At 40.7% G+C, this 15826-nt stretch overlaps 1 protein-coding gene across 1 annotated transcript; it reads right to left on the bottom strand.

Moving 5' to 3' along the window:
* Nucleotides 1-1617: 1617 nt before the first annotated feature.
* Nucleotides 1618-14953, bottom strand: LOC308291075 (pseudouridylate synthase TRUB1-like; the record flags this gene model as incomplete). Its single annotated transcript, XM_080732989.1, has 8 exons — nucleotides 1618-1778; nucleotides 2063-2119; nucleotides 3383-3522; nucleotides 5628-5700; nucleotides 6501-6582; nucleotides 9423-9478; nucleotides 9897-9995; nucleotides 14830-14953. 8 exons carry the CDS (start codon nucleotides 14951-14953, stop codon nucleotides 1618-1620), a joined length of 792 nt encoding a protein of 263 aa, XP_080589115.1.
* Nucleotides 14954-15826: the final 873 nt, after the last annotated feature.

Raw genomic sequence — 15826 nt, 5'->3', positions numbered from 1 at the left:
TTAATTGCAGCGGAATGAGTCTTTACTGCTACTAAGTACCTGCTGATGAAGAAATAACTCTCTGATTACTATCTGGATAGACCAGGATTCACATTTGGACAGCCAACCTGAACATATTCTAAAAGGGTCCTTACACACCAGGACAGTGACAAACAATTTCAAAATGTGTCCATGTGAAACTTAATTTGGTGATGCCTCATTCGTACACGTTGATGCTTTTACTCAGTGAAAAACTCAACCTCCATTTGGTGATGCCTCATTCGTACACATTGATGCTTTTACTCTGTGAAAAACTCAACCTCATTTCGAATACAAATTCACGGCTTCATCTCTGCGTACGGTTCACGTCTAATGTGTGGATGTTCTCAGCAGTTTACATTAGTTGATGTGAATTACACAAAGTAAAAACTGTGTATAGGGGAACACACACCGGACGCGGCGCGTCAAAACATACGTCCCCATTATTTTCAATGAACTAACCCACACCGGCGGCGTCAGGCGCGCAGCCGCGGGTCTGCCGCCCCGCCTGCCACGCTGATATGCCGCTGTTCTATTTTTCCAGCGCGCCACATCCAGTTGGGGTTACCGCACGGCACCGCACGGCACTTCAGCTTCCTGTCTCAGATTTCGGAAGGTGTAGTTCCAGACTCTTATGTAGCATTCGAAGATCGTGAAATTGTTGTCTGGCCATGAGAGTACAAGATCCTCACTAACGCTCATAAGATGGCACGATTTCTGTCTATTCATTGTGTCTCATGGTGTGCCGTGGACAGTTCAGAAACCTGCCTAACAGAGACGTCATCAGAGTGGATTCTAAGCTAATAGAAACTACAGACATTTTGTTCATGGACATTTTGCAAGCTGCAATAGAAGCCATTAAAAAAAATATAGAGATACGAGGTAATATAACAAGTTTGATGTCTTCCTATCATGGATGTCATTAGCACGAACTGCAGACAAAAATGGTGCCATCTTATGATGATGATTTGTCATTTGTGTGGAATTAGTTGAAGTTCTCCTTGAACAACTTAGACCCCAGCGTCCATCCACATTCTGGGAAAATCTACGCAGAAAATAGCCGACCGACAAGCTTGCGGCTATTTTCGAGATATTCAATGTGGAGTGAAAACAGAAAAGTCACTAGTACAGACCCCTGAGGCTCAACAGCATGTGGAGGTTTAAAGGATAACTTTTTTACAAGGACTCATTTTAGATAGTAATTAGAGAAAATAAAAGATGAGTGTTAAAATGTTTTCATTTACTGCTTTCTATCATTTTAACGATTTAGATTTCAGTGGTTGGGGGCATGCGTACAAGTGGCTTTATTACTATTTACAGTAACACTACTAGCCCCCATAAGTCACATCTGCCCATGAAAGATTGCAGTGCATCTTGGGAATGAGCTTATTGTGCCTAAAAATACATATTTAGCCACTTGTACGCATTCCCTCACCCACTGAAATCAAAATTCATTAAAAACTGCTAAAATGATAGAAAGCAGTAAATGAAAACATTTTAACACTCATCTTTTCTTTTCTCGATTTACAATCTAAAATATGAACCCTTGTTGTAAAAAAAATAATAATAATAATAAGTTGTCCTTTCAGGGCGTGTGAATCAGCCTTCAGGGGGCGTGGTGTGTTCCTCAGAGCAGGGGCGGAGACATTGAAGGATCTTCTCCAGGGTCCAGTGGGGTTCGTGCAGGGCGTGCTCCTCCAGGGTGAACGGACCCTGCTTGGTCCGGATCAGCTCCTTGACGTGAGCACAGCTGGACACAGCTGGGAGAAAGAAGGGGGAAACAGTTTAGCACCTCCATATTCCCATAGTAATGGTTGCTCTGTAGAGTGTTTGTTCAGTAACAGAACAGGGGTCTCCCTGTCTCTTCATCAACAAAAAATACATTTTCTGATCAGGATGCCAATTCCATCCAATCAGGAGAGAGATCTCATACCAGGATTACAGGGTAAACAAATGAAATTGGAACAGAGGAAAAAAAATTGCAAATGATTTTATTTGTATTTAGAACGCTATACAATTGAAGCTGATAAGTGTACTCATTTACCTTTTCCAAGGTCGTCCACCAAGCTTCTCACATAAAATCCACCGCCACATTCAACATCTGGAAGCAAATACAATGCATATGGATTTAAGAAATCAGAAGGGCGTTAACCACAGCTTTTATGACATATCCGAGACGTTAGGGTTTTATTGAAGATGCTTGTAGATCATTCTATTGCTCGTTTGACCAACTCTTAATGGTTCGTTCACATCTGGATAGTTCAAGCGGCGCAATTACACACAGAGTCAATGCAAATACGCGCAACCGGACGCGTCGCAAACAAGTCAAACAGACGCCTCGGTACCTTCGCCACAGCTGGAAAAATCTGACGAGCAACTAGGGATGTTAATCGACGCATTATTCGCGAGGCTGAAAATCTTTTTTCACTTTTTTTCCCGCTAAGCAGCAGCTGAGAGGAGAGCACAACGGCGCATTACTTTAAGCAACACAACTTGTAGCTGCACCCATCAGAACTTGCATCAAAGCCCTAATTATAATTAGCATGGAGTCTGTTCTCTAGAGACTAGAAGCGGAGTGACAAAGTCCATGGAATGTAGTGGGAGCGCACTGGCTGGCACCCCAGGCTAGTGTATCAAATGTGGAGCTTTGGTCTGCCTCGCTCTCCCTCCCCGACCGCGTCCACGGGTGTGTCGCATTAAAGACGAGTAGTGTATTTTGTGTTGTGTTTTATTGTCAATCTTGACAAAATCACCGCACACGAGGCGACGCTGCCATTAACAAGCGAGCTTCCGTGTCAAGCATGCATGCAAAGGCAGGACGTTAAAACAAAACACATCCAGTCAGCGCGCACTGCTATGACGCGTGCATCAGACCAGTCCAGCAGTCTTTCTCAAACAGTAGTCCACGGACTTGACTAGTACCGCATGCATGCGAATCTGCGATGCATGCATGCATGCAGACATGCACTCGTCTCCGACACAGACACACACACCGGTCCTCTCACATTTGGAAAACATTAACGCTTATAACGTTTTTGAACAAGCGATTAAAACATAAATAAAAAAAATAATAAAAAAAAAACAATTTTTCGACTCATACTTTTTGAGTCGCATGAGTCGATTTTCTAGTCGATTTTCCTTTTCCTCGTGTGTGTGTGTGCGATACGTTGTGAGCTTGTAGATCTGCTATTTTTGACTTTTTTTTTTATTATATATGAACATTTTTCAAAACGATTATGACGATTATGAAAAATAATGGCGATTATGTCAAATAATGGCGATTAGACAGCTGTCATGATTGTGACAGCCCTAAAAACACAGAAATAGATTCAGGTTTGAAGGCAGCATAAAACAGTGAACTAACCCAGGGTGAACAGAGGTGGGCTGAAGTCCTTCAGTGTTAGGTTGTAAACAGTAACCGGTCTGGCTGGTTTGGCCTCAACGCTGTGTCCTTGTTTCAGCAGGACGGACATCCGCTTGCCATCCTTTTTCAGTGCACAGTAACTGGAAAAAAACAATTACATGCATTAATATTTATTAGTACCAGTAAGACTCCCTATTTGGGAGATAAGCGACCGTCACATCGCATACACAAACTTTAGATGGCAGTCGTAGCCAATTAGGAGGGAATATGGGAAATGGGACAGATGCATGTTGATGACATGACTTTAGAGATTCTGTGTACCGCTTTGCATGATTTTAGGCCAAAATCTGTAGGAGCAGTGTCCAAAAATGTGTTTTTCCTAAATCAGCCTGATGGTGGCGCTAGAAGAGGGCCATGTGAAAAATCAGGGGTGGAGGCTGTGATTTGCCATCCAAGGAGTGTGTGTGCAAAGTTTGGCATTGATAGGGCCAACGGTGGCGGAGATAAGAGTTGGGGCAAAAGTGTGACGTGACGGACAGACTGACTGACAGACAGACAGACAGACAGACAGACAGCCGGTGGAGCTTTTCATAGTAACTGCGACCTGGCGGTTGCAATTAACTATTACTAAAATCATAAGACGACAAATGTTCATGCCATATCACTACCACTATATTACAGTACCATATCGTCACAGCAGATCTACACGCTCATAGTGTGGAACGCTATACGCTTGTAGATCTGCCATTTTTTGAAAGATGTCTGAAGATGTGTTCAAAGCTTTGAATATATTTTGTTTTAAAGTTACTTTTTAAAACTAAACTCTTTGCTTCTGGGGGTCCCTGGAACAACATATTTTGAGATGGGGTCTGTTAGATAAGGATTGATTGATATCAATATAAAATTACATTTTAATGTTAGACACCACTTTCAGTTTAAAAAGTGTCAAGGTTACTTTGTTTTGATCTAATAACTAATCCACGTGATGAGATATGCTCCACTCCAGGTCTGTACAAAGGATGTTGACCAGACAAATGATATCTCAATAAGGTCATAATGCCCAGGACACTGGATAACACATTGGCATATGTCCTTCTGGATCCTGGGCCCTAGACACGAAAACATCTGATATCCCTTCTTATGTTTAATTGTCCAATCATAATGTGACTAATGTATTATGTAACTCCATATATCTGTGAAATTATGTTTTGTATAGGCAGAAGGCACTATGGGTGAATTGCTGTACTGTACGTTGAACTCTGAACTATCCTGTTAATACAATTATTTCAAACAGACTTATTTGGTGTGCTGCCTCTTTCTTGGACTCTGACTAACTGTGATTTTACTCTGTGGGTAGAAGCTGAGTCTTCTGTGAAAGGATAACTTTCTAAAGGAATTACAAATATGGGAATTAATCTAAACCCCATCAGGGTCCACAGCCAAATACATATATGACAGTTTGATATACTGTAGCAAAAAAAAAAAAAATGTTTTTAGACATTGATCACTTTAACTATCATTTTATAGGTACTTTGGCTATTCAAAAACAGCAGATATACAAGCACTTTGCTATTATCCTTGCTTCTGGGGGTCCCTGGAACAACATATTTAGAGATGTGGGTCGGCAGCCTAATACATAAAATGGTGGGGGTCCTTGACATGACAAAGTTTGAAAACCACGGATATAGCAATATGTTTTTCAGAAAAGTGTTAGGATTTAGAAGACTTTCATAGAATCAGGCTCAGGTCTTAACTGGAACGCATTATTACTTCAACCATAATGTCATGCTTTAACTATATAAAGAAATAGCATTTGACAGTGAGTTGTAGATCTGCTATTTTACAAAGATTGTGAAAATGTATGCAAATCTGTACCTAATTCTATAAATGTCTTCTAAATCATTCTAAGGTTTTTGAAAAACACGTTTCGATGTCAGTGGTTCTCAAACCTTTTCGTGTCAAGGACCCCCAAAATTATATGTATTTGGCCGTTGACCCCCATCTCAAAATATGTTCTAGGGACCCAGCAGAAGCACAGATTTGAGTTTCACAAAAATATATATTCAAAGATTTTCACACATCTTCACAATTATTTAAAAACAGATCTACAAGCTGTGAGCTTGTATATCTGCTATTTGTCAGTGGCTAAAGTATAAAATGATTCCAGGTCTTAATGGGTTAACATGTTTTGTCAGACGGGTGTATACATTCGACACAGTCATGAACAGTCACTTTTCTGGCTTACAGCGGTGGCACTTGCATGATGTCACCGGTGAACGATTTCAATTTTTCTTCCAGGTCTCCTCTGGTGACGTGATCTGCGGGGCAACAATCAAATATGTAGTTGCTGTCGGGTGGAAACCTCAAAAGTAGCAACAAATAAAAATGGCAGATCTACAAGCTCAAAATGTGTTGCATTTCGGCCTTGTTGATCCGCTATGTCTGAGACTGATACCTTTGTGTGACCCTGTAGAACAGTGGTTCTCAAAGTGGATTTTGAGGACTCTCTAGATTACTTTATGGGGGTCTAAATTGACCCTTACAAGTCCATTTGGTTCCATTTGTAATACTAGGCTGTCAATTTGTACATTAGCTCAACAAGATTAATTTATGAAAGCAAATTACACACACACACACACACACACACACACACACACACACACACACACACACACACACACACACACACACACACACACACACACACACACACACACACACACACACACACACACACACACACACACACACACACACACACACACACACACACACACACACACACACCACGAGGTGGGCATTCCTATGATAGACTATGCAATGTCGCCCCCCATAGGATTTATAAAAAATTGCAGCTTGGTTAAAGGTAATATGTTCAATGGTTTTAATTAAATTAAAAATGGCAAAGGTCCGTTTTAAAATCCCTGCTGAAGTTTGAATCATAAAAACAGGGTTTGGGTGAACAAAGTGTGTGTGTGTGTGTGTGTGTGTGTGTGTGTGTGTGTGTGTGTGTGTGTGTGTGTGTGTGTGTGTATATATAAGTCATATGTCATAATAACATGATTTATCTTGTTTTATTTCATCTTGTTTACTATTTTTGACATGTTGGAACAATTACCAAATTCCTTCTCCAGAGTGACTTGGCCAGTGTTATCCAGGGTGTCTGTCGCTTTCCCCAGTTCTGCTGTGACAGAGTATTTCTGCAAGAATAAATACATAAATAAAACAACAACCACCAATATATTATTTAATGGAATGAAAGAACAAATCATTTAAACCCGATGGATCATGCATTAAGCAGGTTCAAAGTGTTCCCAAACTTCTCAGGCCGTAACTCCTTAAACTTTGACTCGTTCCACAGATAAATAGTGAAAACAGCAGATCTACGAGCTCACAGCGCCTCGTACTGCAATCATCCATTTTCACAATGTTTGCCTATTTCTTATGTAATATTTGACAATTTGGTATTAGTCCTTCGATTGACAGAAGAAAACAATGTTGCACATTAAGATAATCATCTGGGGACCACCCAAAATAATGCAGGGACCCCCCACAGTTTGTGAATCACTGTGCAAAGTGCATCATCATGCAGACAAAGTATTTGCAAAGTGAAATAATAGTTGTCCGTGACTGTGATGGGCCTCGGTCTTATCTCTCCTATACACTGAGGTCTAAAATTGTCAGATTGCCAGTTGACTAAAGTGTGTCTGTTGTTAGAAATGGTACATGACATTATAGTGCCTTTATGCAAAGCACTTTAAAGCTATACTGTGTAAGTTGCTCAACTAGTGGTCAGAGCTGTATAGCAAACCGCGGTCGCGTCCGCGTCTTTCGGCCGTTTTTCGCCGCGGACCGGGCCTCTCACCACCGCGTCCGCCTGCAGCTCGCCGAGATCTATCTTTAGAGGGGTCCCTGGTTCCTGTGCGTTCAGGCATTCCGGAGAAACGGACTCCTTCACCCGAGTATATGCTGTTATACTGTTATGTTGAGGCAAGCTACTTCCTGAGAAGTCAGCAAGATGTGCTGTGATTGGCCGGCAGTGTGTAACCCTCGCTGTGATTGGCCGGTAGTGTATGATGACGTAATTTTGCCACGAAATCCGGTCCCCGGTCAGAATCATAGAAAACATATTTACAGAAGGCTTTAGGGGATGAAATTCACGGAGCGGGTGTTCTAAAACTTTAGCGATTTAACAGTTAGGACAATTTTAAGATTTGTTTTATAAAAAAAGTTACATGGTATAACTTTAACATGTGCCTTACAGTCGTACACAAACAGCAGAGGAAACCATGCAAGGAACCAACCTGCTAATACACCAACACGGCGTTCTGTCATCAGCGCGTCATAGCTTGGGGGCGGAGTCGAGCGTGGGGGAAAACATAACACCAACCCCCATTAGTAGAATGGGGTTTTCCGTGTTTTTCAAATCTGATTTTTTTTAATAGTATAGCGATGTTTTAAATAATTGCAATGTCTTACATTGATTCCTTGGTTGCCAATGGACAAAAAATGATGCATTTAAAATTAAACAGCTTTGGGATTAAATATTGTCTGATATAATTAAGGACTGGTCGCATCATCAAAGACCATGGGTTATCTAGACTATCCGTCTGGTATTAGACACTGTTACATTTTCTATATGATAAATTAAACTTATCATATCAAAAAACGAAAAGCATAATTAATCAATGATGGTTATAGAGCACATTAAATGAATTCCAGTTGTCTACAGCCATTAACAGCTTGTTATCATGCAAGGATTTACACACTGACACGACGCAACACAACACAATCCTATCCTAGTTTCAAACCTGCAGAAAATACTTTTAAACTGGCGTCGATCCTGCCATATATTCAAAGATCAGGTCTCTATCCTACTTGAATTTACTACGACGTGTTCTATAAACATCATTGACAACTTAACGACTGTTGTTTTTTGATATTATAGTAAGTTTAATTGATCATATTGTAATTGTGTCTCTACCAGGTTAAAGACATAATGTAAACAGGTTTTGTAGCATAGACTAGAGGGAAGAGGGGGACCCACGGGTGCTTATTGTGAAACTTTGACGCATGCACGGGGGATAATCCGAGTCTGATTATAAACCACTTAATTACATTGATTCCTTACTGCAAATGGGCAAAAAACTATCTGCAGTAGCATCGGGATTAATTATTGTCCTTATAGGACTGGTCGGATCAATGCCATGGTTATCTGACTGATTTAATCACCTGGTAAGAGACACACTTTCACATTTTCATGAACATGATCAATTACACTTATCACAATATTAAAAAACAAAGGCCATATAATTCAGCAATGATGTTCATGGAACACGGGAAGGACACAGGAGGAGGATGCCATTGTAAGTGTATTAGGCAATGGGAATGGTTTTATATTGTGGCACGTTTAATTGATCATATCTCATATTAATATTAGTGTCTCTACCAGGATTGAACACTGCATGTGCAAACATGTTTTTGTAACACAGGGAGTAGAGTAGAGTAGATGAAAAATGAAAATGAAAAATAATCTACTGGATGGGGACTCCATTTCTTCTAGTTTTTCACTATTTGTCGTCACCATCAGGGTCCCAACTCACTACTGCCGCGCAGGTCAGAGGACCGAATTACACAGAGCATTGTCTCATTGGGTTTTATTCAACTCTGCGACGTTGGAAGCGCTGTTTTTTGTAAAAACAGACTTCAACCAGGAACAGTGTCTCCATCCGGTGTAATATTTTTCATTTAGCCCTAGAAATGTATTTTAATTGCGTGGTGGGGGGCTCAGACCACGTCCACTAAGTAGAGTAAGCTTTCAACTGTCCAATGATACCTTTGATTTGGTGAGGGGTGAAACAGTTTTTGTTATTTTCGGACCAGACGACTGGTCTTTCCGGATTTACCAAGGATTCGGGAGGTAGAGGAACATAGCATTAGGGAGAACTCCACTAACGCTATGGACCAGAGCTAGTTTTCACCCAACAGTGATGCTATGGAACCTTTGACACCATGAACAAACGCCTCATGCAAGACTCACCTTTGAACCGGCCAGCATCTTACTGAGCATCTTCGTGCCACTGCCGATGCCAACAACTGCAAAAATAAAAAGACAAGTGAACTCCATTTTTATTTCACCTGCAATTTAGAAGCCTTTTTATTAGATTTTATTTACTTTGTTTCAAGAAACAGTCTGCACTCACTCACACACACACACACACAACACACACACACACACACACACACACACACACACACACACACACACACACACACACACACACACACACACACACACACACACACACACACACACACACACACACACACACACACCTTTTTCTAGCACTTAGAGATTTTCAAGTACTTTACATTATTTACATTTATAGCGTTCAAATATATTGATTTAATTATATTAACCTTTAATTACAGGAGTAGTTCACTTATTTTCTACCAATCACAGGTGTCACCTTGATAAAAAAGTATGTGGTTACTTTCCCACCACTGATTTTACCTAGTACACCAGAGGCAGCACTGTCCAGGGTCCCACCGTGGCCCATTTTCAAGTCTTGTTTTTTTCTCTTTCGTGGATTAGGATTTTTCATACCCGCCTCTACACAAAAGAAATAAAAAAAACAAATAATATTAGTTAGTCCAATCAGAATGTTGGGGGGTAAGGAGTAATGTTACAATATGTGCCTCTCTCATTGTTGCCACTTGAGCCTGCTTTTTATAAGCGACTTTGGTCTCTTTTTATTTTCTGTAATGTCGCTTGTAAATATTGGTAATTGTAAAATTCTTGAGGGGCTTATTTTAAAGTCTAGTTGCTTATTTGGGCTTGCTTCTTGAAGTTGTTTAAACCAGTGGTTCTCAAACAAGTAAAGGACACCCAAAGCATTTTGACCCCATCTGAACATATTTGACAAATAGGCAGCAGGCCTACATCCTTCCATCCATCCATCCATCCATCTTCAACCGCTTATCCAGAATCGGGTCACGGGGGTAACAGTTCCAACTGAGACTTCCAGATTTCCTTATCCTGAGCAACTTCCTCCACTCCGTCTGGGAGTATACCGAGGCGTTCCCAAGCCAGTTGGAGATATAATCCTTCTATCTGGTCTTTGGTCTGCCACATAGTGGGAGAAATATGTAACAAAAAAAGGCAAATGTGTTCACTTCCGGCAGAAAGCGTGAAAATTTGCACCTAAGGGTATTTTTGTGCGCTGAATCCAAAAATTGACGGTCCCAAGCACTTTTCCCATGGGATCTGGTGGCTCTCATTCACTTACCATACTAGGGAAAAAAGACCCCCCAAAAAATCTTCTTCAAGTAGCATGTGAGGGGTCAAACTAGGTGTTTTTCGGGATTCTGAATCCATTGCAAGCATTTGTTTTGCACGAAAAACATTCCTTTCCGAGAAATGGACACAACAAAACTTTGAAAAGTGATGACTCATCACTAAACCATAGTTTGTGGGGTCCATTTCTTGCCCAAGGAATGTTTTTTGTGCAAAACAAATGCTTGGAATGGATTCAGAATCATGAAAACCCCCTAGATAGACCCCTCACATGCTACATATAGAAGATTTTTGGGCGGTCATTTTTTCCTAACCCTAACCCTATGGTAAGTGAATGAGAGAAAAGTTAATTTGAGAAAAGTGCTTGGGACCGTCAATTTTTGAATTCAGCGCACAAAAATACCCCTAGGTGCAAATTTTCACGCTTTCTGCCGGAAGTGAACAACTTTTTCACATATTTCTCCCACTAACAGGGTCTCCTCCCAGTGGGACATGCATCGGGAAGGCGCTCGGGGGGCATCCGTACTAGATGCCCGAACCACCTAAGCTGACTCCTTTCCAAGTGAAGGAGCAGCAGTTCTACTCCGAGTCTCTCTTGGGTGATTGAACTTCTTACCCTATCTCTGAGGCTTCCTACAGACAGTCAAGCACACAGTTCTTTCAGAGTTCTGTGGGGGAGTCGGGGGGCAGAGACAGCACAATTCATTCCGGATGGAAGTCACATGGTTTGAAGTCTGATGCAAGTCCTGTGGTGTTCAAACACCATCCAACTTGCTTAAGCACAAGCACAGAGAGTTGTAGGCAAGCAGTAGGGTCAGACAAGCTGCACTTGATGAGACAGAAGGGCAGGGTTCAACTGCCAACCAATAGGAGAGAAAGGCCATGATGCAATCCCACACATCTGTGTTCACTTGTAGTCTGTGTACTCCACAGCAGCAGAGCCTGTGTCTGCACTGCAGTGACATGAAACCTCCATTTCAGAACGAAAAATAATATTATAAATAAATTAAAGTTAAGTGTGTGTCACAGTAAACATTCGACAATAACAATGAATATTACAAATATATCTTTACATGCAGGGCTCCAGACTAACTTTTTCACTGGTAGCACTGGTGCCACCTAACTTTTCATTAGGTAGCACCACCAGAAATTAGGTAGCACCATCTTTTTCTTTTTATAGCGTGGTATTAATACATAGCCTTAATACCTAGGACTTCCAACGTAAAAAAGACAGTAAAGGGACTTATTTGGGATGTTCCTTTTAGGCAGGGTGTTTAACTGTACTTGCACTGTACTACATTTCTATTGTATTGAATACGTCATCTGGAGCAATACTCCGCCCTAACTTCGCCTTACGCACACTCTCTGTTCTCCATATTTATCTAATCAAATGTTCAGTCAATCAATCAATCAATCAATCAATTAGTCAAAAGCCTTATCATGCTGATGATAGTTGTGTTAATTTCCATACCATAGGTTTGCATTGATGTAAAGATTGACAATGACCTAAACTTGATAGTTGCAAAATATTTTAATCTGAACTTTAGGTTTCTCTGCATGAGCAGCAGTAGTAGTTGACAAAATAGGTCAGCATTAAGGCTGTGTGATATTAGGAAAGCCTTCGATATTCAATATAATCTTGATGATGCTCATGATAAGTAAAAAAAAATGTAGTTTTAATGTATTTTTGCTTCAAGTTAATATTTTCAAACTAACATTAATTCAAGAAGAAAAATAACAAATATCTAGGCTAACAAAGGCAATATAATACCTAGAACTTTGACTTTCAGCTGCATGATTGCACTACGTAGACTATATGCCATAATAGGCCTGCTGCCATTCAGGATAGAAAAATAAAATTGTCCTTATGGTTTTGGAGTGAAGTACAAGTCAGTTTCAAGAGGAGATACTGGGAAGTAGGTTGCTTGATACAGTATCAACAAAAAACGTTCACTTGGACACACACACACACACACACACACACACACACACACACACACACACACACACACACACACACACACACACACACACACACACACACACACACACACACACACACACACACACACACACACACACACACACACACACGCTACGCTAAAGACAGAAGAGTTACAGGTGTCGTCCATTTCAGCTAATTGTCCATGAAGTGAAAATGCGCATTTTGGGCACTGAGGAATTTAACAAGCTGTTTTCAACTCCAGTGCGCACAGTAACAGTAGGTTTGATGTAACCTACGGTTGAAAACAATCACGAGCGATTGCTAATCACAGCCCCATGGATTATAAATTATCCAGTTTGAGATGACAACAGAAAAAGCAAGGTTATATAAAGAAAGGTAGGTGAGAATGAGATCTATCCACGGAGAGCAATAGAATCTGTCTGTGTTACTCCATCACGTGAGGAGACCACCAACGCTAGCGTAGCTTTGAGTGTGTGTCTGTGTGGGGTGCATCTCTCACTCTCCGCGTCTGTGTGAGTGAGAGAGGGAGAGAAGGAGGGGAGGGGCAGCAAGTAGGCTCTTTGGAGGCAGGCTGGGGCAGGGAGAGAGAGGTAGGGAGCGAGAGAGAGAAGAGATCCTCGTTCGAGGAGGTTTCTTTTTTTTTTACTCATCCTCCTTCAAGTCGCACCTTTGCGACCTGTTTAAATTTTAACTCGCACTTAATGAAATTAACTCGCATATGCGACCTAATAGCTCGCACCCTGGAGCCCTGTTTACATGTCTAACATAGTGACAGTGATGCCTACACAGATGCAATTGATTGAATGTGCTATTCATAATAATAATAATAATAATAAAAGCTTTATACAGTGGTGGAAAAAAATACTCAAATTAATTGCTTAAATAAAAGTACCAATACTGAAACATGTACAAGTAAAAGCCTGGAATTCAAAATGTATTGAGTAAAAGTATTAGTGTTGGCATTAGAATGTACTTCAATTGACTAAAGTAACTTTTTTAAATAGCAGATCTACAAGCTCACAACGTGTCACATGGTGGCACGCTGTGAGCTTGTAAATCCATTTTACGTGTCACCAAAAAGCAGCAGGTACTCTGCCTTCACCCGATGACAACTCCAAAAGAACTACATGGCCAAATACCATTTCTGCTTCCTCCTCAAGCGGAACCGCCCACTTCCGCAAAGCATTGTGGGAAATGTATTATTTTTTTGGAAGAGACTTTGACACGCACAGAACTTTGAAATAACTTAGTGCTGGACTGTCTGAGTGCAGCCTAAGGGAGATACCAGCCACCCTTCTGAGAAAACTAATTTCGGCCTACATATAACTTTAATAACAGTTAGCTAGCGCCCACACTTCACTTTAATAACAGTTATCTAATGCCCACTTCACTCCGGCACTTCGTAACTGGTAAAAACAAACCTAGCCCAGCCTTACCCTCCCCCTGACCCTTCTTTGTAATTATCTACTGTATATATTTTTTGCACTGTTATCTTATTTTCCCTTTTTTCTGTCTATATCTACTGCATAGTACTGTGTTCTATCCGTCTGTCATTCAATGTTATGAGATACTAAGTGATTTCCTGTGCAAATTAGCCAAGTCTTACTAGTAGGATGTCCTTTTAGTTGACCTTGTACCAGTTAACTGTACCATCATGAAACTGTACCCTTTCCTATGCAATTTAAACTTCTAATAACGTCTTCAATCAATCAACCAATTCCATAATAGTTAGCTACTGTCCACTTCATTTTAACAACTGTATAGTGCCCACTTTATTTTAATAACATGTAGGCCTATCTAGTGCCAACTTGATTTCAACAACATTTATCTAGTGCCCACTTCCAGTTATCTAGTGCCCACTTAATTTTAATTGCCTAAACAGTTCTCATGCCCACTTCTCTTTAGTGGCTACTTGACCAAGTACACGCTGCCTACCGGGTAATGTAGTTCAAAGTTTAGCTATTAACTAGCAGAAACAACCCTGGCGTTCTATTAAGGGGGCGAAAATAGCCGAAAATCACTCAACAAATAATTATAGGCGATGTACAAGCTCACAGCAGTTTTTCGCGCACAGACCACTGGGAAATGTAGTTCAGTTGGCAACTCAGCCGCGAGTAGCCTAAAAGTCAGCGTGCAGCACTTCAAATACATAGAGAGTGAGAGAGAGTTTGCTAGAGGGCTCACCTTTCAGTAAGGTCTGTTTTAATGTGTTCAACACGTCTGCAGAAGTGGCTCCTGGTTTCTTATAAATGGCAAACAGTCCGTTCAGGGACTGGAGTTTAGATAAACTGACAGAAGATGCAGCCATGATGCTGGTAGTAGTGCTGCTGCTTTCTGGAGACTGACCATGAGACTGAGGCACTGAGCCTATGTGAAATGAGCAGAAAAAGTGTTAGCAGAAATAAGGCTTCCGGCGCCGATCTCTTCAGAATAAGAGTACCCCTAAAGCCATTGAAAAAACTTTGAAAAACGGATAAATTTGCCATAATATGGACGTTAAAAATATAGATTAAGTAGATTTTAAATTTAAAGCCAATACTTTTCTACTGTTACTCAAGTATATTTTGAATTCTGTGACTTTTACTATTTTCATTAATTACATTAATAATATAGTAGCCTACCATACATTGCATCTGTCCTGCCAAAATAAACCAACCTAAACAGATAAACCCCTGCTCTAGTTTATGATAGCTCTTTTATGGGATTACAGTAGAATGAATTGAATTGGAATGGAATGGAATGGAAAAGGTGTTAAGACAATTAGAAGTACAACTAGTATAGAGACATACATCATACACTTTTTTTTTTAAATACGTGTGTCTTTTAAAAATACATTATTTAATGCACTTTTATTTTGAAGGCTGGAGCCTGGCTTATTTCTGCCTGGTCCCAGACCGGAATCGTTCTTTCTGCTCACTTCACGGACCTCAGTTCGACCGTGTTGTGTTGTTGTTTTTATGTTGTGTTTCAACCCGGATGAGAGAGAAGGACGGAAACGGTCCCAGTCCTTCCCTCTATCTTGTTCGGGTCGAAACACAGTAGGCCTACACTGTTCCGGGGTTCCCCGTAGAACTAGAAGTAGCCTACCAAAAATGTAGGTCATAGCCTACAGGAAACATTATTTTCAACAAACAAAAACAAGCTCCCAATGAATGTTGTAGGCCTACCATGCATTTCACAG

This window comes from Nannobrachium achirus, assembly GCF_963921795.1.
Source record: "Nannobrachium achirus genome assembly, chromosome: 9".
Taxonomy (NCBI): domain Eukaryota; kingdom Metazoa; phylum Chordata; class Actinopteri; order Myctophiformes; family Myctophidae; genus Nannobrachium; species Nannobrachium achirus.
Note: the sequence above shows the minus strand (reverse complement) of the source record. Positions and strands in the feature narration are given on the sequence as shown.